Source organism: Bos javanicus, chromosome 12 (genome assembly GCF_032452875.1).
Source record: "Bos javanicus breed banteng chromosome 12, ARS-OSU_banteng_1.0, whole genome shotgun sequence".
NCBI classification, from domain to species: domain Eukaryota; kingdom Metazoa; phylum Chordata; class Mammalia; order Artiodactyla; family Bovidae; genus Bos; species Bos javanicus.
In genome coordinates, this window is record NC_083879.1 from 36604937 (window position 1) to 36629331 (window position 24395).

The 24395-nt window shown below is 36.5% G+C and overlaps 1 protein-coding gene across 3 annotated transcripts in view; it reads right to left on the reverse strand.

Annotated features, from left to right (window-relative positions):
* Positions 1 to 24395, reverse strand: part of RNF17 (ring finger protein 17) — a 110776-nt gene that overhangs the window by 66488 nt on the left and 19893 nt on the right. For all 3 annotated transcript variants that reach the window (XM_061435025.1, XM_061435026.1, XM_061435027.1), the window contains 10 exons: positions 17473 to 17644; positions 16180 to 16256; positions 15039 to 15113; positions 11226 to 11536; positions 10025 to 10114; positions 8321 to 8479; positions 4477 to 4666; positions 3499 to 3667; positions 1986 to 2176; positions 905 to 1046 (listed from right to left, as the gene is read on the reverse strand). In XM_061435025.1, coding sequence (XP_061291009.1) covers positions 905 to 1046; positions 1986 to 2176; positions 3499 to 3667; positions 4477 to 4666; positions 8321 to 8479; positions 10025 to 10114; positions 11226 to 11536; positions 15039 to 15113; positions 16180 to 16256; positions 17473 to 17644 — 1576 coding nt within the window. The remainder of the gene's footprint in view (positions 1 to 904; positions 1047 to 1985; positions 2177 to 3498; positions 3668 to 4476; positions 4667 to 8320; positions 8480 to 10024; positions 10115 to 11225; positions 11537 to 15038; positions 15114 to 16179; positions 16257 to 17472; positions 17645 to 24395) is intronic.

Here is a 24395-nt window from a genome sequence, read left to right on the forward strand (position 1 = left end):
ATTCTGGGAGTTGGTGATGGACAGGGAGGCCTGGCATGCTGCAGTCCATGGGGTCACAAAGAGTCGGATATGACTGAGCGACTGAATTTAACTCAACAGTAATCAAAGTTGTATGGTATTGGTAAAAAATCAGACATATGGATCAATGGAACAGAACAGAGAGCCCAGAAATATATACACATGCCTATGATCAGGTGACAGGCTTTGAGTGAGTCCGGCTCAGTCCTGGCTCTACTCTTTTGTAGCCATATGACCTCTGCAAGTTGCTTCAGGCCTTTGGTTAGAATTTCCACTTCTTAAAATGAATGTAATAGTATCCTCCTCATAAGACTGATGTAAAGATTAATGAGTTAATTCACACAAAACATTATGGCCCTTACAATGCATTAATTCATATAGAACATGGACACAAAGAGATCAATAATGACGAACCTTAATGCTGGTAGCTATCTAAAACAAACCCATCAATCATATATCCAAATAGACAATGGAATGCCTTTAACTGGAATCTATTTTAATGTTCAAATTCAGAATATTACCTAGCAATAAATAAATCCTCATACATTATCAGAAATGGGTGTTATTTTATTTTGATCTGCCAGTTCTATATGCTCTCCTGCTTTCTAGATTTCAGAAGGTAGCAAGAAATATTTATACATTAGGGATCCTTCATTTTCCTTCCCCTTCCTATTTTCACTAACTTGCAGGATGACGATTTCCTTCAATTTACTATGAATCACGTGAGTTTCTTGTTTAAAGTTGCAGCTACCAAGAAACTTAAAATTTATAGAAGGCTGACAGCAGTTTGTTTGCTCTAGAATGCATACTGGGCACTCATTTCCATTATATATTTTACTTAGTATTTGAAAAAATACGTTGTCTCAAAGGACCATTATATACTTACCAACTGAAGATAGAAATCAGAAGGACTATTTATATGACAAACCATAACTGAAACATCTGTCATTTCTTTAGGCAAAATAGGTGGAGGATAGTGTAAGGTCGTATTTTTTCCAGAATGACTTCTTGGTGTTTGAGATCTAAACCTAATTAAAAGCACAATTAAAAGCATAAGCAAGAGCCATTCTCCTAAGATCTCTCTTCTCTCAGTGAATTGATCTGAAGAAAAGACCTGCACATATACTGATTTATCTACCAAGAATATTTTCCCAACCTTTCTCTTCTAATTTATAATATTTTGTGGCATTATCTTTAATTATCAAATAAGCATAAATAAGAGGTCAAGTCTCAAAACTCAATAATTAATCTTTAAGTTTGTGTTGGAGCATTTTTGAGTTGGGCCTACATTTAGTACTCAAAGTTTCTACTCTTTTGGTTGACGTGATACTCATGGTCTATGGCAGCACTCAAGGAAGGCCAGCTGAGGGTTTTCTTTGGCCCCTTCCAGCTACAATAGCCTACTTAAGTTTTACAGAATGCAATCTACTTGGGTCACTTCCAGACTGTTATTGCTCAGGACAGAAAGTATCTTCCATTATCTCTGTGGTTACTTTTATCTCTTTGTTCATCACAGACAAGAAAGAAAAGAAATATAAGTATCTACTCGAGATTCATATATTAATATACAGTAGTGATTATGATCTTACTCCAAAGCTTAGAAAATTTAAATAAGGAACTGTTAAACACTAGCTACTTGTAAGGTTAGCTAGAGTCTAAAAAAAAAGTTCACTATCTTACCAGTAACTTCTATTTTGAGCTACCTAAATATCCCTATTTCCTTAAATCAAATGATCTGAATCCAATTTTCACACAACTGTACTTGGAAAACTCTGACAGAGATACCTTTAAATTCTCAGAATATGTTACGGTGTGCTCCCTGATAGTCTAGTGCTTAGGATTGGGTGCTCCCTCTTAAGAGTATGTTATAGTTCACTTTAGAGCCCATGTTTTTTTAAAGGTAAAATCTGCTATTCTGATCTATAGCTATAACCTTGAAGATATTTATGTTTTAATAAGTTACCTACCTTGCTAGTTCCATAAAAACTAATGCATCTCTAAGAGACACAGGCATATCACTGCTTATTTTATTTGTTGGTGGTTTTTGCAGATCTACAATAAGCACACCATCTTCTTCTTTAAAAACTTTCATTAAAACAGCCTTCTTATTTACCATTTTCAAAAATTCTATTTTAGCTTCTTCTCCCCAGCCTTCACTCTATGGAAAAAGTAAAATTTCAATGTGTTCAGTAATTATAATTAACTCTAAATGGTACAATATTGTAGATTTATCTTTCTAACAGTAAATTTGAGCAAAGGCACTGAACCAACCATAGATAGAAGAAGATAGAAGCAACTGGGCTCACAAACCCAAGGAGGACAGTCTTTATGTATGTACAATGTACAGATCATACTTGGATTTTATTAACGTGGTCTCAAGGTGACCATAAGCTGTTGCACTTCAGGACTTAGTTTTACTTGTGAATATTAATATGAAAATAATAAATAAAAATTTAAAGATAAAAGAAGTATTGACATACAAAATTTCCCCTTAAACGATGAGATACAAAAGGTAATTCTAAAAGTATAATGGAAGCCATGTAATACATTAGATATTTATAATCATCATCAGATGCTTAGTTTCCATTACTAGCAATATACGAGGCACATGCTACTTAAATAATAAGGAAAAATACTCACCCATTGAAAAAAATTAAAAAAAAATTGTGCTCACTGATCTTTGAATCTTTAAGTACGCATACATTTCACGGGTCAAAACCACATATTCCTTAAAAATAAAAAATTTTCTAAAGATTTTATGAACATAAAAAAGTAAAACCTACTCAGAATAGATAAGTGCAAAAAAAAAAGTTTTATCCTTCATAGGATAAAATCAAAATAATTTTGAGGAAAACATCAGTGCTAATATTTTTATATGTTTCCTTTTATTTCTTTATTCATTCTTTCAAATATTTGTTGAATGCCTACTGTGTGCTAGGTGATTTGCTAAGTGCTGGAATACAAAGATGAACAAAGGCACAGACTCCTGTTTTCAGACTTTCTAATAATACAACTGCTTAACATGTATTCTTACACACAATTTCTGTCTTCTAGGAGTTTCAAATCTTTCTGGGGAACAAATATTCATAAATAATACAAAAGCAGAATGCAATATAGTTAATAAGTAGTGAGCAAAGAGTCATGAAAATAGAGAAGAAATGTATAGAAACATATGCCATACCATGTCAAATTTTTTTCTCTCCATATTTATTTGACTCTAAAATTTAGTGGTTTACTCAGATATTCACCCATCATTAAGTTCATATACACATATTAAGTATAATCTCCCATTAAGATCAATTCTGATTGTAGAAATGGAAGTTCAATTCCTTTTTCACTTGCACCAATAGTTTATTATGCAAAATGTATTTAACAAGTGAACTGGTGCCATGAACCTACATTCAGTAATCTGAACCCTAAAGCATAGTTAAAATTGGACTATTTGGCCCCCAAACAAGAAATAATTTAAGTCTCACTTACTGAATTCTGTGGAACAATGTCTTTCAATGAACATGGATGTGCTAGTGGCTGGACATCTTTCAGCAGTTCTTCAATATATGGCTCAGACTTTCTCAGAACCAGACATAAGTCATTTAGTATGATATGCTGCTTAGCAATGTGCTCTGATCTCACATGAGAGTCACCAACTCTGGGAAGAATTCAAGCAATAGTTAATGAAAATAATGCTTCAAGCCCAAGCTTGCCTTAGCCCACAAAAGGTATGCATTTAGAATACCTTAGAATTCTACACATTCTCTTTTTAAGTTAAATCTTCTAGAAAGTTATATTCTGATTCATACTATCTCATAATATAGATTCAACCTATCTTTTAAAACCACAGACACTATTTTTACCTACAGAATAAATCTCAACAGCCTTTATCTGGATTATCTTTCATATATATAAAGGCATAATGACACACCCAAACAGCAATATATTTGTTTATAAAGTTATGACCATTTAATAAAATGACCATGCAAGAGTTAATACCGGTCCTTACTACAAGAACCTCTTCAATTTGCTTTATTTTGCTGTAAGACTAATGGAAACATTTCTGAACACCTAGAATGAGCTAGACACTATGCCACTTTAATATGAATAATGAGATTAAATAAATATGATTGAAATTTTTACTCATCTGGCAACTAACGAACATTTAAAAGAAAGAAAATTTTTGTGCTTCATTCTCTGCTTTGAAGCAATGTAGAAGATTATTTAAGTTTGAAACATCAAAAAGTTCTTTTTCTAAGCTCCCCATCTAGTAGCACTGATAAAGTATAATACTTTGCTAATTTAGTAATGAGTAAGACAAATTTCAAAGCAAAATAAAAAGTATATGACTTGGAAGTGAAGAAGGATAACTTATTTCTACCTCTTCCTAATTTTCTTTATTCTTTAGTATTACCCCATCACAAGTGTTTCTAAGCAGGCAAGGAATATATAATACTTATAACATACCCTGCAACAATGAGCACTTCAGAATTTCCAAAATCTACCATGAATATTTGTATTAGTGCAACTTCACGGACTGAGAATTTGGTTGGACTACAAAGTTTTCTAATACTTTCACTTCCCATTGGAATTAATTCAGTAATAGTTCCTCGACACCACATTCCATTTTCAATACTGTTGATAAATATTCTTGCACCTACATAATGGAGACAAATGATTATCAATGTCTACAAAGAAAATATCTAATTACCTCTAATTTACAAACAAGTACATTAGATTCTATCACAAAAAAGTCTTAATTCACTTATTAACTGGTGATATACTACTGAGTCAGTGCTATGAGAGGGATCAAAGGTAGTATATTTTGGCAATTTCTGTTATACAGAATCTTGTGAACTAGACAGGAAGGTGAAAATACAGAGTATCAAGCCAGCAGTCCTTTATTGAGGACCTGTGTTTTATGAACTATAATAAAGATGAGTAAGACTGTCCTGCTCAAGAAAGGAGAGGAGCCCAAATCCCTTAGGGCATGGTGTGGCACACCCCACCGCACGTCAGGACTGTCAGGACTGGGTTTCAGTGTGGAGAACCCTTCGTCCTGGGACATGGGGTCTGGCTGGAAAGGCGGCCACTCCCTCGACTGTCTTGCATGGCACATTCGTGGGGAACCTGGTACTAAACCATTCGTAGATGACCTGCTTCTGGGACGGGGTTTCCAACGAAGCAGAGCAGTTCCCTTGCTGTAATCTATTCAAAGTCAGCCCTCGACACAAGGGTTTGTAAAAAACAGAAGAAAAAAAAAAGAATAACAAGAAATCTAATTTTTTCTTAAAAAAAAAACAAAGAAAGGAGAGGAGACATGCAAGTAAATGACTATCAATCACTGTACTTATAACAGTAAAGATCATCCTTGTACATGTACACACACACACATGTACAGATACAGACGTACTGAAATCTATAAAATACTTAGGTAGCATAAAGGAAGATGCAATGACCTTCTCTTGATTAAAGGGGAGTAAAAGTTAGGAAACCAAGAAAGGCAGAGCGTGAAAGGCAAAAATTAAGAAATTAATACACAATGGAGTTCAGAAAAGGGGAAAGTGAACCAAGGATTGAACAGCAGAAGAAGACCTTATGGAAGGATCAGATGAATTACAAATTAATAACTAGAAAAAAAATCAAGTTAGAATGAAGCCTGAATTTTTACTTTTACCATCAGCTCAGCAATGTTCTCAGTAGTTTGTGTCTGAATTTACCTTCTCCCCACAACAACCCCACAGATATGCTGCTTCCAGCCCATAGGTAAGGACACCAGGCAAAGAGAGGCTGCAAATCCAGCCCAAGCCGCATGGCTACTTACAAGAGGGAGGAAGAGAACCCATGCAATCTTGGAGCCCATTCTCTTAACAACTGAGCTAACATCAGAGATGAATTTGGTAAGATTTGTTCATTTACCCTATAGAGAGAGGCTGCAAAATCCCCTCTCCATTTGCTAATAAGAACAGGATAGCTCAAGGGCACACAGGATAACCTTTCAAGTTCTACCAAAACTTGTACTTGGCCTTGAGACTTTCATCAACCTTCCTCTTATGTTGATACATTATATAACCAATATTCTTAAACTATATTCTATTGAACTATTCTTTGTTGAAATGGATGAGATAAAAGCCTATTGAAGCCTTTTGCTGTTCTTTATAATGAAAAGCTCAGACAGAAAAAGGGAACAAGAGGATACTCAGCTAAAGCACTGTATTAACATTTCTTCCCTTAACACTAATTTCTCAAAAGATAATGAGTATATAAACTATGTATATCTACCTTGAAATAATTATCCGTGACAACTTAAAGAATGATATTTTGACTTTCTTAGAATATTTTCTGAAACTAAACTGAGCTCTTTTATATATATATTAAATTTAGAGAATTATTTGCAGTCATTAAAAATTTAACTATATATAAGTTTACCACTATACTTCCCTCCTTAGACATTCAAATTTAAAAACTGTTAACTTTAAAAATTATTATTCATTTTATCAGAAGTATATGATGATTCTAATCTTCTGATATTCTGATAAGCTACAAAGATCAGCTGAGAGTTAGCAACACGTTTAAAGAACTACCAATATAAAGTTGGGGCTTCTCTGATGGCTCAATGGTAAAGAATCCACCTGCCAATCCGAGATGCAGGTTCGATCCCTCGGTCAGGAAGATCCCCTAAGAGAAGAAAATGGCAACTAACTGCAGTATTCTTGCCTGGACAGAGGAGCCTTGAGGCTATAGTCCATCAGGCCTCAAAGAGTCAGACATGACTTAGCGACTAAACAACAGCAGCAACAAATATAAAGCTGAATAGATAATATAGTACTTTTTGATATCAGTTATATACAGGCATTGAATGATATTAATAGAATGAGAAAATGCTCTACTAATAAATCAAATCACAGCTTCATTAGAGTATAATCATATTTAGTCAACATTAAAGAAGATATTTGTAATGAAAGCCTGTACTGTATGTACTTAGTCACTCAGTCATGTCTGACTCTTTGTGACTCCATGGACTGTAGCCCGCCAGGCTCCTCTGCCCATGGGGATTCTCTAGGCAAGAATACTGGATTAGGCTGCCATGCCCTCCTCCAGGGGATCTTCCCAACCCAGGGATCAAACCCAGGTCTCCCGCATTGCAGGCGGATTCTTTACCATCTGAGCCACCAGGGAAGCCCATGAATACTGGAGTGGTTAGCCTATCCCTTCTCCAAGAGATCTTCCCGACCCAGGAATCAAACCAGGGTCTCGTGCATTGCAGGCAGATTCTTTACCAGCTGAGCTACCAATGAAAGCCTAATTTATGGCAAATTATACACAGAATTAAGATGCATTGATTAAATTTACCAGCTACCTTCTGTATGGCACTAGGAAATAAGATGCACTGCCCTGCATCTATCTCATTTAGATGTTCAATGACATCTTCAACATCCACATGAGGATAGCAAGGGATGATATGCATACTACAAGAAACACTTAGAGAAATACTTTTCTCTAGAGACAAGGGGACAAATTATTTAACCCATTATGGACTTTATAATTTAAAAAATCTCACCATACTCCATAATGGAGTTTTTGTGTATATTTCACTCAACAGTCAATTTTATGTCCATCAACAGACGAATGGATAAAGATGTGGTACATATATACAATGGAACACTACTCAGCCATAAAAAGATCAAAATGATGCTATTTGCAGCAACATGGTCAGATTAGATTATCATGCTAAAGTGAAGTAAGTCAGACAAAGATAAATACCTCATGATATATATAACTTATATGTGGAATCTAAAATATGATATAAATGAACTCTAGTGAAACAGAAACAGATTCACAGACCTAGAAAACAGATTTGTGACTACCAAGGAAGAGGGGGGCTGGGAGAGGGATGAAGTAGGAGTTTGAGGTTAGCAGATACAAACTATCATGTACAGAATGGATAAACAAAAAGGTCCTAGCGGGAACACAGGCAATTATATTCAATATGTGGTGATAAACCATAATGGAAAAGAATATGAAAAAAAGACAGCAAGTTCCAAATTACTATGACTCCAATTAAACTTGGCAAATGATATGTATTAAAAACATTTGAATTATGTATACTGTATACCATAATAGTATTACTACTATGATATCTCTGAGCAAAAAAATTAATATTTAGCTCATTTACCTAAATAAAATTTAGCTTATGTTAAATAATTCCAAAAGCTTTATGCTTGCTCAAATCTGTATTATAAAAAGTCTACATGAGTTGCCAAGTATTTAACTAAGCTTTATATTTTAACTTGAAATAATACTTCATTACCTAGCTCCAAAACATCTGAAGGATCAAGGTGTAAATTCTTATTGCAAAACTGATTCACCTTCCTTTCCAACACTGTTGCATCTTTTATTTGTGAATACTTCCGAATGTAGAAGTGGCAAGGATGTATTACATGGCTTACAAAAACCAGCTCTGGAGAACCTGGATGAGAATTTTCAAACCACATTAATAAACCAAAAGTTAGGAAAGAATTCACAAAAATTGAATGCAGTATCTTCTAAAAGAATGTGTCCCGTAGCACTGCAAACTCTAGAATACTTAAGCCTCATAAAAGAGTAACCCAAATCCCAAATAGTAACCCAACGGACAAATAAATTCCACTTTCACAATGATTTCTTTAGCAACCTGAACTGTAAACATTTGCAAAATATGTTAAATAAGTGGAATTGAAGTTCACGTAGGTACCTAAGTTAGTTAGGTACCAGACAGAATACATGCTATAACCTACGGCATTACGTCAAAACTTCAGAATTTATTCATAAACATAATTAGAGCTTCAGAACCCCAATGACAATGATGTTTCTAGTATTGCTACAAAAATCCTGTATAAACTACACTAAACTGAAGGAACCAATAATTAGCTCATGGCTGCTTTGACTCCTAGATCTTATCAGGCCAGAGAAGTATGAAAAAATGTCTTGGAAAACCAACATAGTGAGCAGCATTTAGAGGGAGATGTGTATGTTTTGGTGGAAGTAAGGGTGGGGTAGAATAAAAAAGACAGAAACTTTTTTCATACAGTAGTAATTAAGCCAAGTGTTTTTACTGATATGAAAAGATCTCCAGAGTATAATGTTGAGGAAGGAATTAGGGGACTTTCCTGATAGTCCAGTGGTTAAGACTCCATGCTTCCATTGCCAGGGGCACAGGTTTTATCCCTTGTCAGGGAACTAAGATCCCATGTGTTGCATGGCATGGCCAAAAACAGAAAAAGAAAAATAGAAAGAAAAAAGAGAAAGGAAGGGAAAGAACACAGCAGTGTGTATGGCAAGCTATGTTTTATGTACAAAAACAAAAGCTAAGAGTCAGAAACATAATATATGTGTATTTGTTCAAATATGCATAAAGAAGCTCTAGAAAGGAGGAATAGACTAAATGGAATGGGAGTAGATTAGGGGAAAAGGGTCACAGGGTATTTAATATATTTAATTTTTAAACAATGCAGATGCTCTAATAAATCTAGTAAAAGTGACTAGGAGGAACTGAAGTATAGATACAAGATAAAAAACTGAACAAATAGGTCATTTTACCTATCCAATACAGATCATGAAGAATAACACCCATACTGAGGATGAGGTAAAGCAATAAGTATGTGTTACTGGGGAGACAGCTGAGGGAAGTGTTATAAATTTCAGAAATGTTTTTGCCAATAACAGACAGGATTTTTAACATTAAAAAAGAAGTTTTGGGAATTTCTTTGGCAGTCCAGTGGTTAGGAATTAAGGGTTCCCACTGCCATAGGCCTGGGTTCAACTCCTGGTGGAGAAGCTAAGATATCACAAGCCAGCACAGCAAAAAAAAAAAAAAAAAGAAAAGTTTTAGTTATTAATAAAATTCATTTTACTCACTGTTTCACTCTCTGTAAGTTACTTATATAACTTTATACTTTATATAAATTTATATATAACAGAATACTTTTTATATACATCAAACTCTGCTACATCAAGTTCAGAGTTGTTAAAGTACCTGTTTTTGATCCAAAAGAAACAGATGACTTTTTCTGAAGAGGCTTTGTTGGGTATCTAGGTGTCTTAGCAAAATAATCTGTGAAGCATGCTTCATCAAAATAGGAAATAAAGGCAACTGTGTTAGTTTTATTATGTTGATAACGGCATACTTAACACACTGCTTGAGAAGCTGTACTTGAATTTGGCAAAATACTGGATTGGTTGAGACCCTTATGTATCAGCAAAGTCCTGTTAGTTTTCTTAACTTACTGAGATAACCAATGATAATAATAATATAGCGGAAAAAAACAGCTTGTCTCTTTTTTGGTATCATTTTGGGAAGTCAACCAATGGAACAGAGTGGGAGTGGGGGCAGGGGGGAGGGAGGAGAAAACCAAAGCTGATTCTTGAAAGTGGCCCTAAAGACAACTGACAGTGTAACTACACCCAGCAGTATCTCACTGGCGTTGATGGTGAGAATACCAACACTAGAAATCTAATCAAACCATCATGATAACATTTAAACGTTACCAAATAGATGCTTCTATATGTTACCTGGGTCTCCCGCTTCACCATTGGAGCCACCAGCAAAGCCCAATATTCATGATAGTTCATTTTTATAAAGGATTACATCTCAGGACAAAAATTTAGGATATTCTGTTCTTAAATTTAAGGACAATGTCATCAGACTGCTTCTACTAACACCATTTACTTATAGTATTTTCATCTTTTATAGAGGTTTGTATGTGGAACGCTGATTCCCTGGTGGCTCAGATGGTAAAGCGTCTGCCCACAATGCGGGAGACCTGGGTTTGATCCCTGAGTTGGGAAGATCCCCTGGAGAAGGAAATGGCAACCCACTCCAGTACTCTTGCCTAGAAAATTCCATGGATGGAGGAGCCTGGTGGGCTACAGTCCATGGGGTCACAAAGAGTCGGACACAACTAAGCAGCTTCACGACTTCATGATGTGGAATGCTAAAAAGTCAAATACACTCACTAAACCAAATATTAGAGTTTAGCTGTATTATTGCACTAAAATTAAAAATTATCCTAAATTTGGAAAATGTGAAAGGAGTGGCATGGGATCAACAGCTTTACTCATAATGAGATGTAAGATAATAGACATATGTTTGTTAAGGTCAGGGACAAACAGGTATTAATTTTGTTTCCAATTCCAGACATGATTTATTGTTTCCCTGTTTTTGTATTTTTACTCACTTTCCAGGTTTTCTTCTTCTTCAATAATTTCTTCAATGATCACATCAGGGCTAGATCCCACCTGAGGTAGAGCAGCAATGGTTTTAGGGAGTGTTGCTGCAATAACCTCTTTCTGTGGCTGGAAGTCAGCTGCCAAATGCATGTCATTGTTTTCCCATTGTGAAGAAGTCAGTGGGGCTTCATTAGTTAGGACAGAAATGTCAGCCTTTTTCTTTTCTAGTGATAGGTATGTACCACCATAAGAAAATTCCTTTTTACAACTGTATTTCTTTTGACCATTCTTTTCCATTTCACTTTCTTGAGGATCACATCTGTTTAAAAATACAGAAGCTACATTAAATCATAATTTTTTAGATCTACTTTAAAACCACATGACAGTACTGCAACACATACATATAAAGAGTTCAAGTTGTACAGGTGTCCCATGAGTATTTTTAAAAACAGCAACACTGAAATAATTTACATACTATAAAATCCGATAATTTCTACTCAATTTAGAGTTGTGTAACCATCATTATAACTTCATTTTACAACATTCCCATTATCCCAAAAGAAACTCCTGCCCATTCCCAAGAAGTCCACAAGCTTTAAAAGGTCAACAACAGAAAATCAATGAGAAGTTGAAGAAAGAACTTGCCACAGTCAAGTCACAACTATCTGATCCTAAAAGAACAGTGGATATGGTTTTCAATTTTAATTGTTCAAACTTCGATTTGGCTTTGGTGTTTGATTTTAAATTATGCTAAGATTATTTCTCTCAATTCACTAGCTTAAAAGTAAAGTGTAGGAAGCACTGAGAGGTACAATCCTGAGACAATTTCTAGAAACCTACATAGAGGGTTAAAACAACGATTAGTCTGAATCCTTTGGGTATGATTATTCAACAGCCACTAACCTGCAGCTGATTATTCACTTCACTCCATATTTTTCTATCTTCAGAAATCCACACAGATAAAAGCTATCAAATCTATAAGTATAGAAATTCTATCAAAGAAATGAGATTGAGTCCCAGAAGCCTTTATTCCAGTTAACCCATGAAAGTTTTAGTTTCTTCACAGATCACCATATAAGAAGCCAAATGAAATCAGAAATAAGAACCTACAAAGCCAACTGAATTCAGCAGACCTATTTTATCTGTCTCTAAATACATGTTGACTAAAGGTCCGAACACCTCCTAAGTATACATATACGTACACAACTTTGTAATCTAAAACATTTCTTTGTATCTTATCTGACCTTACATTTAACATTGTCAATGAACTCCTGCCTCACAAACCTCTCCTCCTTTGACTTCTAGAGTATCAGTCTCTCCTGCTCCCTCTTCGTTTCCTATGGTTTGCAAGTTACTCTTTCCCTGTCTTGAAATTCAGTATTTTTCTAGGGCGCAGTCCTTGACCCACTTCAATATCTGTTTTCACTATGCAAACCCATTCTTTAATTACCACCTGTCATCAGTAGAGGCAGGCTACAGTGATATTCCCTAAAATCTAGGGAGAAATTTAAAAGACTTCTGAGTAAAACTTAAAACCATGGCAAGATCAGTATAGACGCTTAAAGAAAATACCTTTTGGTATCAAAAATATTTGACAGTAACCATATTCAAGTTATGAAAACATCTAGAAGAATGTACTGACTGGAAAGGATGATCATCCATGAAAATACAGAAAGTCAAGTCACAGAGGTATACAGGGGCCAGGGCTCCATGTGTGGGCAAGATGACTCGAGCCAAAGGCCTGGTACTTGAGGCCTCTGGCAAGGTCTTCCCTGTGGGGTCAAGGAACACAGCAGGCTGACTAGTACCAACACTCTTCACAGCTATTTGATATATCTTATTCCCTTTATTCCAAAAACACCACGAAGCTTCTGATGATTTGGCTTTCTGTGTCTGTTTGGCTATTAGAAAAGAATGCCAACATAAGTATTCTATTAATAGTTCCTGTGATAATACTATCTGCCCCTTAAGTTAATAAACTGGCATTCAGATCATGTGTCAGTTTTGTGAACTTGGTTTACATGAGTTTACCTGGTTTAGAGTAGATCTGCTCATGTCTGTTTCTGAGCTTGTAATGCTGTGGGCCAGGCCCTCATTAGTTCCCCAAAGTAATGAATGTGATGCTTCTTGAGGGATGATTTCCTGAGGAGCCATACCACCTTCAAATGAATAAACTTATTTTCTTTTGGGGGTTTCTAAACCATTTATATTCTGACTACTCCTAAACCAAGAATCAAATCCTGTAACTTCCCTCCACAGGTTTCTCCCCAGATACCTAGTAAAAAACAGGAACTCAGCATATCCCACTATCTTCCCCTCCCAACTTTTCTTTGTATATTTCCAATCTTGGTAAGTAACACCACAATTCATCACCTCAGTCACCAAAGATACACCTATAAATCATTGGAATGCTTCCCTTTTCCTCATTCCTCACACTGAAACGATTACTAAGTTTCACCACTTTTCCTTATTTAGCATTTGTCATTACCTATTCCTTTCCAGTGCTACTACCTACATTTGGTTTCTCATCATTTGCTAGGCCATATAATATATATATATATACATATATAAAATATATAATATTATATGCTAGGTCATATAATAACCTAAGCCATCCTTCAGCCTCTAGCCTCATATTCTTCCAAAAAATTCTCTATGGTCACTAGAGTTACCTTTTACAAATGTAACCTAAGTACTTTTACATTCATTCTGAAAATATTTTAATGGCTATTACTTACACCTGTGCTATCCAACATAATCTTCTGCGATAATGAAAATATGCCGCATGATATTTGATATGATAGTCACTAACCAAATATAGCTACTGAGCACCTGAAATGTGTCTAGTGCAACCAAAGAACTAAAATCTTCATTTTATTTAGTTTTAATTTATGTTTAAATTTAAATAACCACACATGGTTAGCAGCTACCATACTGGGTAGCACAGGTCTAGGAAATAAAGTTCAAACACCACCAGAGCATACAAAGTTTTTAGGATTCAGCCTCTTTGTATCCTCTGTCAAACAAAATTCTACAGGCAGGTTCCTGAACACAGTATACTATCTCACTGCCCCTAAATTTTTTTCTGCTAAGATGCTGCCTCCCTACTGTTCTCCCTTTCAACTGGTACTCATTTTTGATGAATGGGGGAAAATAAAAATCTGCTCTTTCCAAGTCCCCTGGTACCCTGCAAAGAACTGATCATTCCCTTCTTTTGCATCTCCATTAGACTGCACATTTTACTATCAAAGCAATTATGCGCTTTACTGTTTACATATGTCATTCTTTATTGACTGTAACTTCTCTGCATAAATCTTAATACTTAGGGTGTTATGTCTCAGTGGTAAAGAATCTGCCTGCCAATGGAGAAGATGCAGGAGATGCAGGTTCAGTTCCTGGGTCCAGAAGATCCCCTGGAGAAAGGAATGGCTACCTACTCCAGTATTCTTGCCTGGGAAATTCCATGGACAGAGGAGCCTGACAGGGCTACAGTCCATAGGGTTGTAGAGAGTCAGACATGACTGAGTAAACAATTTCACTTTTCAACACTTAGAGGCTAGCACATCAGTGTTCAACGCTGGCTGAGTAAATGAATCTCAAAGATGACACATACATCATTGGATACTAATCCTTTCTAGGTCTTTTAATTCTTAAATATTTTATGTAGCATTAATTTACAGAAACCATTTTGCCCTTACATTACTTTTCAGCTTTTGAATCAACATTATACTAAAGATCAATTTTTTTGTTTGATCTAATATTTCTGTCCCTTAGGCCATATCAGACACTAATGGCATGTTGCCATTCTTATAAATACTTACCTTGTTGAATCCTCAAATTCAATCTTTCCCATTCTGTTGAACGTACAGATGATCTCACTGCAATCCATATTCAACCTAAAATTAAATACTTAGCATAAAAAGTGTTCTAATGTAAGTTTATTACTTTCTCTAATAAAACTTAGCTAACATTAAAAACTCTGAAGTAGATGGGGAAACAGTGGAAACAGTGGCTGACTTTATTTTTTTGGGCTCCAAAAGCACTGCAGATGGTGACTGCAGCCATGTAATTAAAAGACGCTTACTCTTTGCAAGGAAAGTTATGGCCAACCTAGACAGCATATTCAAAAGCAGAGACATTACTTTGCCAACAAAGGTCCATCTAGTCAAGGCTATGGTTTTTCCAGTGGTCATGTATGGATATGAAAGTTGGACTGTGAAGAAAGCTGAGCACCGAAGATTTGATGCTTTTGAACTGTGGTGTTGGCGTAAACTCTTGAGAGTCCCTTGGACTGCAAGGAGATCCAACCAGTCCATCCTAAAGGAGATCAGTCCTGGGTGTTCATTGGAAGGACTGATGCTGAAGCTGAAACTCCAATACTTTGGCCACCTCATGAAAAGAGTTGACTCATTGGAAAAGACCTTGATGCTGGGAGGGATTGGGGGCAGGAGGAGAAGGGGACGACAGAGGATGAGATGGCTGGATGGCATCACCGACTCGATGGACATGAGTTTGAGTGAACTCCAAGAGTTGGTGATGGACAGGGAGGCCTTGTGTGCTGTGATTCATGGGGTTGCAAAGAGTCAGACACAACTGAGCGACTGAACTGAACTGAAAAACTCTAAAAGAGCATTTAAACAACTTTTTAATTCATAAATCACACTTAATTTGGTTGCTAATCTGGGAAATATTTTTGACCCAAATTTTCAATTTATAATTGCTTGTTATTTTAATAAATATAGGTTCTAATACATATTTATGGAGAGGGAAATGGCAACCCACTCCAGTGTTCTTGCCTGGAGAATCCCAGGGACGGGGGAGCCTAGTGGGCTGCCCTCTGTGGGGTCACACAGAGTCAGACACGACTGAAGTGACTTAGCAGCAGCAGCAATACATATTTATACTTAATTATCAGACTCTTTTGAATTATAGATTTCTTTTATATGAATTACAATTACTTACTTGGGAGAGTTCCTTAGTTTTAGAGAGCTGACTTGTGACAAGTCACTCTCAAATGTTAACTTCAAAGTCCGGATGATCTAGAATCAAAAGAGAAGTATTGCTCATATGTGTGTTTTGTTTTGTTACAAATACTGTTGAAACAGAGTAAGATTTCAGAGGGAAAACTATACTCTTTAGGTATTTCATTAATGTGCTCAGGGTCTGATCTTAGGCAAGCAAAGGGAGGGATGCAAATTTCCCCAAAGAAATTAAAAAACTTTTGGAGATGTGTATTAAGATATAACAACAAAAGATAACAACTAATTAATACATGGGATACAGCTACACGATCAGGGGAAATTCTGATGACACTCGTTGTGCGCCTGCACTGCTGTCCTTAAACGTTTTTCTCTCTCTTTTTCTGCCCCATCTTCCTAACGTGGCTAACTAGGGTGAAGACCAAATTTTACTTTTTTTCACCTCCTAATGTTTCATGTGTAATACACAGGAATAGACTACTACTGTTCCTGTCACTACAGCTAGATGGAGGCCTGGTCAAGTAAGACAGTGCAAAAACTTTAAAAGTTCAAGACTTTGGAAGCAGGTAAACCAAGAGCTTCTATTTTACACCTCAGTTCAGTCCAAACATCTGATTATCTATGGGGAATGAGGTCCTGAAGATTCCAAGACAATAGAGTAGGATCTATACCTCAAGGGAACAAGACAGAAATTAGCAAAGAGGACTGATGGTAACCCTTTCCCAGCAAACAATCTAGCAAGAAACATGTTTCTATTCCTGCCCAACTTGAGGCACAAGAAACATGTTTCTATTTCTGCCCAACTCCAGGCACATGATTAGATGACAGGACAGGGTTGAAGCACCTTGTATCCTGACTCACAGAGTCGGGGGTTGGGAGAAAAACCTAAACAGCATTTTGATAAATTTTTAAGAGTTGATAGTCATACCTGTCTATAAAAATAGAGTCCTATTTATTTTGCTACTCTTATTTGTTGTTTTTTATTCAAGTGTCCTAGAAACAACTTTCAACTTAATATCATCCTACTTGTTCTCAGATGTGTGTCATAAAGACTTTACTGTACCATTTCCCTAAGTGGTAAATAATAATAAAAGGTCAAACAAAGTTATTAATGTTTATCTTAGAATTTAAATGCCTAAGAATTCTGAATTCATGCCAATAAAGTTAGGATAATCTGAAAAGCAAATTCTTGCAGTTAAGTCTTAGATATCATATTCCAAAGCAGGTAAAGTAAGCTACCACAGGAATAATTCACATTATGAACTATTAAAATTACCTGATTTAGGTCACAATATATCCTTAGAGAAGGTGCAGATTTTAATTCTCTTGCTATCTTCATAGCTGCATCCAAATCACTTTTTTTTGCTTCAATGTAGCTTTTAGTCACTATTATTTTTGATAAATAATTGTCTGTATTTCTTGCTAATTCTTCACATAGGCTCTTCTTCCTTCATTTAAATTAGGTTATTTTTCAATATTTCATATACAATTTTATGAAAGCAAATTTATCATAACTCAAAAGTACTGAAAAGGTAATTTCAGTTTCATGAACTTAAATTTTAATATGGTTAATGAGACATTCAACTGAACTAAAATCTATTATAGTTGAAAGCTATGTATATGTAACCAGAGAAAAAGTAACTTTTGTAGAAGAATATAGTTATGTTCCAGATACAGGTGTCACAGAACTGCAGAGGTAAGACAAACCCTAGACCAATCTACCACTTTTAAAAGTAAGTGAATCCTGGCTATCTTGCAGTCACTTGTGCCATTACAAAGACATATCCGTATTCATTTCTCACGAGGATCTATCTGCACATTTTAAAATTTCATAGGCAGATACATATTACATGAATTTGAAATAAGACTTTAAAATAGACTTCACCAAACCAAAACTCAGATATCAATTAACTATAATCTTCAAAGCTATCAGTTATGAAACTGAAGAGTTATTCCTTCATTACTCAAAAATTCCGCCTATAGTGGAATTACTTTATCATGGAAATTAAGATATTTTGTACCAAAAATTATTGCTCATTTTATTCATCTTGTAAATGAATAAAATGATTTCCTCAAATCAAATCTGGCCTCAAAAAAGTGGAGTTTGCCACACTGAAGAGTAATAAGAATGTGCCACAGGCTCTGCAAGGACTTCCCTGATAGCTCAGACGGTAAAGAATCTGCCTGCAATGCAGGAGACCCGGGTTCAATGCCTGGGTTGGGAAGATCCCCTGGAGAAGGGAATGGCAACCCACTCCAGTATTCTTGCCTGGAGAATTCCAAGGGCAGAGAAGCCTGGCGGGTTACAGTCCATGGGGTCAGAAAGAGTCGGACACAAGTGAATGACTAACATACACACATGCTCTGCAGGTGAAGAAGTATTCCAAAAAATTTTTAGTAATTACATATAAATTTATGAAAATCATTTATTTAGGAGATAAATGGTCATTTTGATAAGTTTCAGATGACTCTCCCCAAAATTCATGCCCACGAAGTGATGTTAGCAAAATGGCAGACTAGGAGACTTGAAGTCCTTGTTCTTCAATGGTGATGTCAAATGACAGCTAAGAATTGGTTACAATAACCTTCTAGAACTGAAGAACGGACAAAGGTATACAGCAACAACACAAATGTGCAGTGGAAAAAAATCCACATTCTTTATCAGCAGGACATTTCATTTCTTGTCCTTTCCCAGACCCTTCCTCTGTGTGGTGCAGTCCTGGTCTGGAGGCAGCAGCATACTTCCTGATTCCTTCCCTCCAAAGGGAGTATGCTGCTGCTGCTGCTGCTAAGTCGCTGCAGTCGTGTCTGACTCTGTGAGACCCCATAGACGGCAGCCCGCCAGGCTCTCCCGTCCCTGGGATTCTCCAGGCAAGAACACTGGAGTGGGTTGCCATTTCCTTCCCCAGTGCATGAAAGTGAAAAGTGAAAGTGAAGTCGCTCAGTCATGTCCGACTCTTCGAGACACCATGGACTGCAGCCTACCAGACTCCTCCGGCCATAGGAGTTTCCAGGCAAGAGTACTGGAGTGTGGTGCCATTGCCTTATTTGCAATGTCCTACTTTGTGGCGGGGATGCAGGGGGAGTGAGGAGATGGAGGGGCGGAAGGGAAGGGGGGCTGCCTGAAGAACCCTTTCACTTAATTTGGCACTCAGGCAGCAAGAGGAACCAAGACCACCCAAGAAGGTTGCAGAAAGATTCCTCAAGCATACAGGTAGCATACCCCAGGTTAGGCCACATGTTAGGTCAAAAACAACAAGTTTTAATACTTTTAAAAGACAATGTAAAAGTATCCTTTCTGAACACAAAGGAATGAAAACTAGAACTCAGTAACAGAAGGAAACTGGAAATTCCACAAATATGTGGAAATTAAAGAACATACTCCTAAACACAAATGGATCAAAGCAAAGTAACACAAGGAGAGTATTTTGAGACAAATGAAAATGAAAAATCAAAATATCAGAACTTATGGGATGCAATTAAATTGGATCTGAGAGAAAAATAAATATATAGCTGTAAGTACATGAAAAAAGGCATTGCAAAAAAAAAAAAAAAAAGGCATCACAAACCAACGACCTAATTTTACACCTTTGCTGTTGTTCAGTCGCTATGTCATGTCCGACTCTTTACGATCCCATGCACTGCAACACACCAGGCTTCCCTGTCCTTCACTATCTCCCAGAGTTTGCTCAAATTCATTTTATTGGGTCAGTGATGCTATCTAACATCTCACCCTTTGCCACCCTCTTCTTCTTCTGCCTTCAATCTTTATGTTTACACCTCAGGAACTAGAAAATAACAAACTAAACCCAAAGCTGCCAGAAGGAAGAAATAATAGGATTAGAGCAGAAATAAGTAAATAGCTAGGCAAAAACAGAGAAAAATCAATGAAACCAAAAGATGGTTCTTTGAGATTAAAATTCACCAATTTTAGATACACTGCCTAGAAAAACAAGAAAAGAATAAATTTACTAAAATAAAAAATAAAGTAGGCATTCAGCTCAGTTCAGTTGCTCAGTCATGTCCGACACTTTGTGACCCCATGAACCACAGCACGCCAGGTCTCCCTGTCCATCACCAATTCCCGGAGTCCACCCAAAACCATGTCCATTGTGTCGGTGACGCCATCCAACCAGCTCATCCTCTGTCGTCCCCCTCTCCTGCCCTCAATCTTTCCCAGCATCAGGGTCTTTTAAAATGAGTCTGCTCTTTGCATCAGGTGGCCAAAGTACTGGAGTTTCAGCTTCAACATCAGTCCTTCCAATGAACACCCAGGACTGATCTCCTTTAGGATGGACTGGTTGGATCTCCTTGCAGTCCAAGGGACTCTCAAGAGTTTACTCCAACACCACAGTTCAAAAGCATCAATTCTTCTGCACTCAGCTTTCTTTATAGTCCAACTCTCACATCCATACATGACTACTTGAAAAACCTTAACCTTGACTAGACGGACCTTTGTTGGCAAAGTAATGTCTCTGCTTCTGAATATGCTGCCTAGGTTGGTCATAACTTTCCTTGCAAGGAGTAAGCATCTTTTAATTTCATGGCTGCAATCACCATCTACAGTGATTTTGGAGCCCAGAAAAATAAAGTCAGCCACTGTTTCCACTGTTTCCCCATCTATTTGCCCTGATGTGATGGGACCGGATGTCATGATCTTAGTTTTCTGAATGCTGAGCTGTAAGCCAACTTTTTCACTCTCCTCTTTTACTTTCATCAAGAGGCTTTTTAGTTCTTCTTTGCTTTCTGCCATAAGGATGGTGTCATCTGCATATCTGAGGTTATTAATATTTCTCCCAGCAATCTGGATTCCAGCTTGTGCTTCCTCCAGCCCAGCATTTCTCATGATGTACTCTGCATATAAGTTAAATAAGCAGGGTGACAATATACAGCCTTGACGTACTCCTTTTCCTATTTGGAACCAGTCTGTTGTTCCATGTCCAGTTCTAACTGTTGCTTCCTTACCTGCATACAGATTTCTCAGGAGGCCGGTCAGGTGGTCTGGTATTCCCATCTCTTGAACTATTTTCCACAGTTTGTGGTGATCCACACAGTCAAAGGCTTTGGCATAGTCAATGAAACAGAAATAGATGTTTTTCTGGAACTCTCGCTCTTTTGATGATCCAGCGGATGTTGGCAATTTGATCTCTGGTTCCTCTGCCCTTTCTAAAACCAGCTTGAACATCTGGAAGTTCATGGTTCACATACTGCTGAAGCCTGGCTTGGAGAATTTTGAGCTTTACTTTGCTAGAATGTGAGATGAGTGCAATTGTGCAGTAGTTTCAGCATTGTTTGGCGTTGCCTTTCTTTGGGACTGGAATGAAAACTGACCTTTTCCAGTCCTGTGGACACTGCTGAGTTTTCCAAATTTGCTGACATACTGAGTGCAGCACTTTCACAGCATCATCTTTTAGGATTTGAAATAGCTCAAGTGGAATTCCATCACCTCCACTAGTTTTGTTCATAGGCATAGGATAATCAATTTTACAGAAACTAAAAAAATTTGAAGGCAATGCTATGAATAACTATGCCAAGAAATTGGATACCCTAGATGAAGTGGACAAATTCCTACAAACACACCACCTACCAACACTGAATCATGAAGAAATAGAAAATCTGAGCAGATCAATAAAAAGTAACAAGACTGAATTAGTAATCAAAAGCTTCCCCCACAGAAAAGCCCAGACCAGAGAACTTCACTGGTAAATTATACCAAAAATTCAAAGAAAAAATAAATAAATAAAATCAATTCCCCTCCAAAATATTGAAGAGCCACAGGAAACACTTTCCAACTTATTCTGAGACCAGCATCACCTTCATACCAAAGCCATAAGAAAACACTACCAGAAAACTATTGATCAGTGTCTCTTATGAGCATTAAGTCAAAATCCTCAACAAAATACTAGCAAATTCAATCAGCAGAACAGTGAAAGAATAATACATCATGCCAAGTGGGATTTATTCCTGAAATGAAGTATGAGTACCAATTAATGTTATATAGCATATTAACAGAAAGAAGAAAACCCCCCACAAGATCCTCTCAAATAATAGAGAAAAAGGATATGACAGTTTCAACCCCCTTTCAGGATAAAAATACTCCAACAAGGAATTGAGGAAAACTACACCAACTTATAAAACTTACATAAGAAAAACCCACAGCTAACATTACACTAGATGATGAAAGACTGACAGCTTTTCTTCTAAGGACGGTAGTAAGAAAAGGGTGTGAGAGTTTACCACTGCTATTTAATATACTATTTTAAGTTCTAGCCAGAATAATTAGTCAAAAAAAGACATAAAAGCCACCCAAATTGACAAAAAGTAAGAAAGTGATGTCTTTTTGCAGATGACATCATCTTATAGGTAAGAAAGAAAGAGAAGAAAGTGAAGTCACTCAGTTGTGTCCAACTCTTTGCGACCCCATGGACTACAGCCTACCAGGCTCCTCTGTCCATTAGATTTTCCAGGCAAGAATACTAGAGTGGGTTGCCATTTCCTTCTCCAGGAGATCTTCCCGACCCAGAGACTGAACCCGGGTCTTCTGCATTGTAGGCAGACACTTTGCTGTCTAAGCCACCAGGGAAGTCTTATAGGTAAAGATGTCACAAGAATAGTAGTAGGGCTAATAAATAAATTCAGCAAAGATACAGGATACAAAATGAACACACAAAAAATCAGATACATTTCTACATACTGACAGTGAACAGTCCGAAAAGAAAATTGACAGAACAATTCATTTTATGAAAGAATAAAAATAAGACTGGACTCAGGAATAAACGTAACTGAGGCTGCAATAGACTTGTACATTTGCTGTATACTACATAACATTGCTGAAATTAATGAAGCCAAAATAAATGGAAAGATCTCTTATAATCATGAACTGGAAGACTTAATATTTGTTAAGATGTCAATACCCAAAGCAATTTACAATTTAAAGCCATCCATATCAAAATTCCAATGATGCTTCATGCAGAATAGAAAAACCCATCCTAAAAGTCACAGGAGATCTCAAGGGACCCCAAACTTCCAAAACAATCTTGAGAAAGAACAAAGTTGTAGAGCTTACACATCCTGATTTCAAAATTTGCTACAAAGCCACAGTAATTAAAACACTGTCCTACTGCCACAAGAACAGACAGATGGACCAATGGAAGAGAATAGAGAGCCCAGAAATAAATCTTCACAAACATGGTCACTGAGTTTTGACAAGAGTCTCAAGACCATTCAATGGAGAAAAGACCCATCTTTCCAACAAATGGTGCTGGGAAAACTGGATGTCCGTATGGTAAAGAATGAAGCTGGACCCTTCCTTTACACTATATAAAAAAATTGGCTTAAAATGCCTCAAAGATCTATATGTAAAAGCTAAAACTGTAAAACTCTTAGAAGAAAACACAGTTGGAGAAAGTTTCATGATTGAAGATTTGGCAACAATTTCTTGGATATGACACCAAAACACAGAGAAAAATAGATAGAATTTTAGAAAATTCTAGAAAAATAGAAACAAAAGAGAAAATAGATAAATTGGACTTCACAAATTAAAAACATGTTTGGATCAAAGAATGCTATCAAGAGAGTGAAAAGGAGGGATTTGCCTGGTGGTCCAAGGCTAAGACTCCAAATGCAGGAGACCTGAGTTCAATCTCTGGTTGGGGAACTAGATCCCACATGCCACAACTAAGACCTGGCACAGCTAAATAATTTAGTTCAACAATAACAACAACCTACGGACTTGAAGAAAATATTTGCAAACTATGTGACCAACAAAGGCTTAATTTCTAAAGCATACAAACAGCTTATACAGCTCAAAAAATTAAAAAATGGGCAAAAGACCTAAACTGACATTTCTCCAAAGAAGACCATTACTCAGATGGTCAACAGGCACATGAAAAGATATCCAACATCACAAATTATTAGAAAAAACACGTTTACTGTAAGTCCTTGCATCTGTGGTGCTAGGTGAGTGTGAGAAGGTGTCAAGGACTGAAAAAATATTTTGTTGCCTAAAAAAAAAAAAAAAGGAAAAAAAAAAGTTGTCTGTAGGCATGTTAAATATGCTTAAGTGTGTCTCTCTCTACCTATAACACACCATTGCTTTGTGGATTTGTTTTATGTATGTGTGTGTTTACAGTAGATAAAACCCTGTGCAAAAAATAAATGTCCTGAATTCTCAAAAAAAAAAAAAAAAAAGAAAAATGG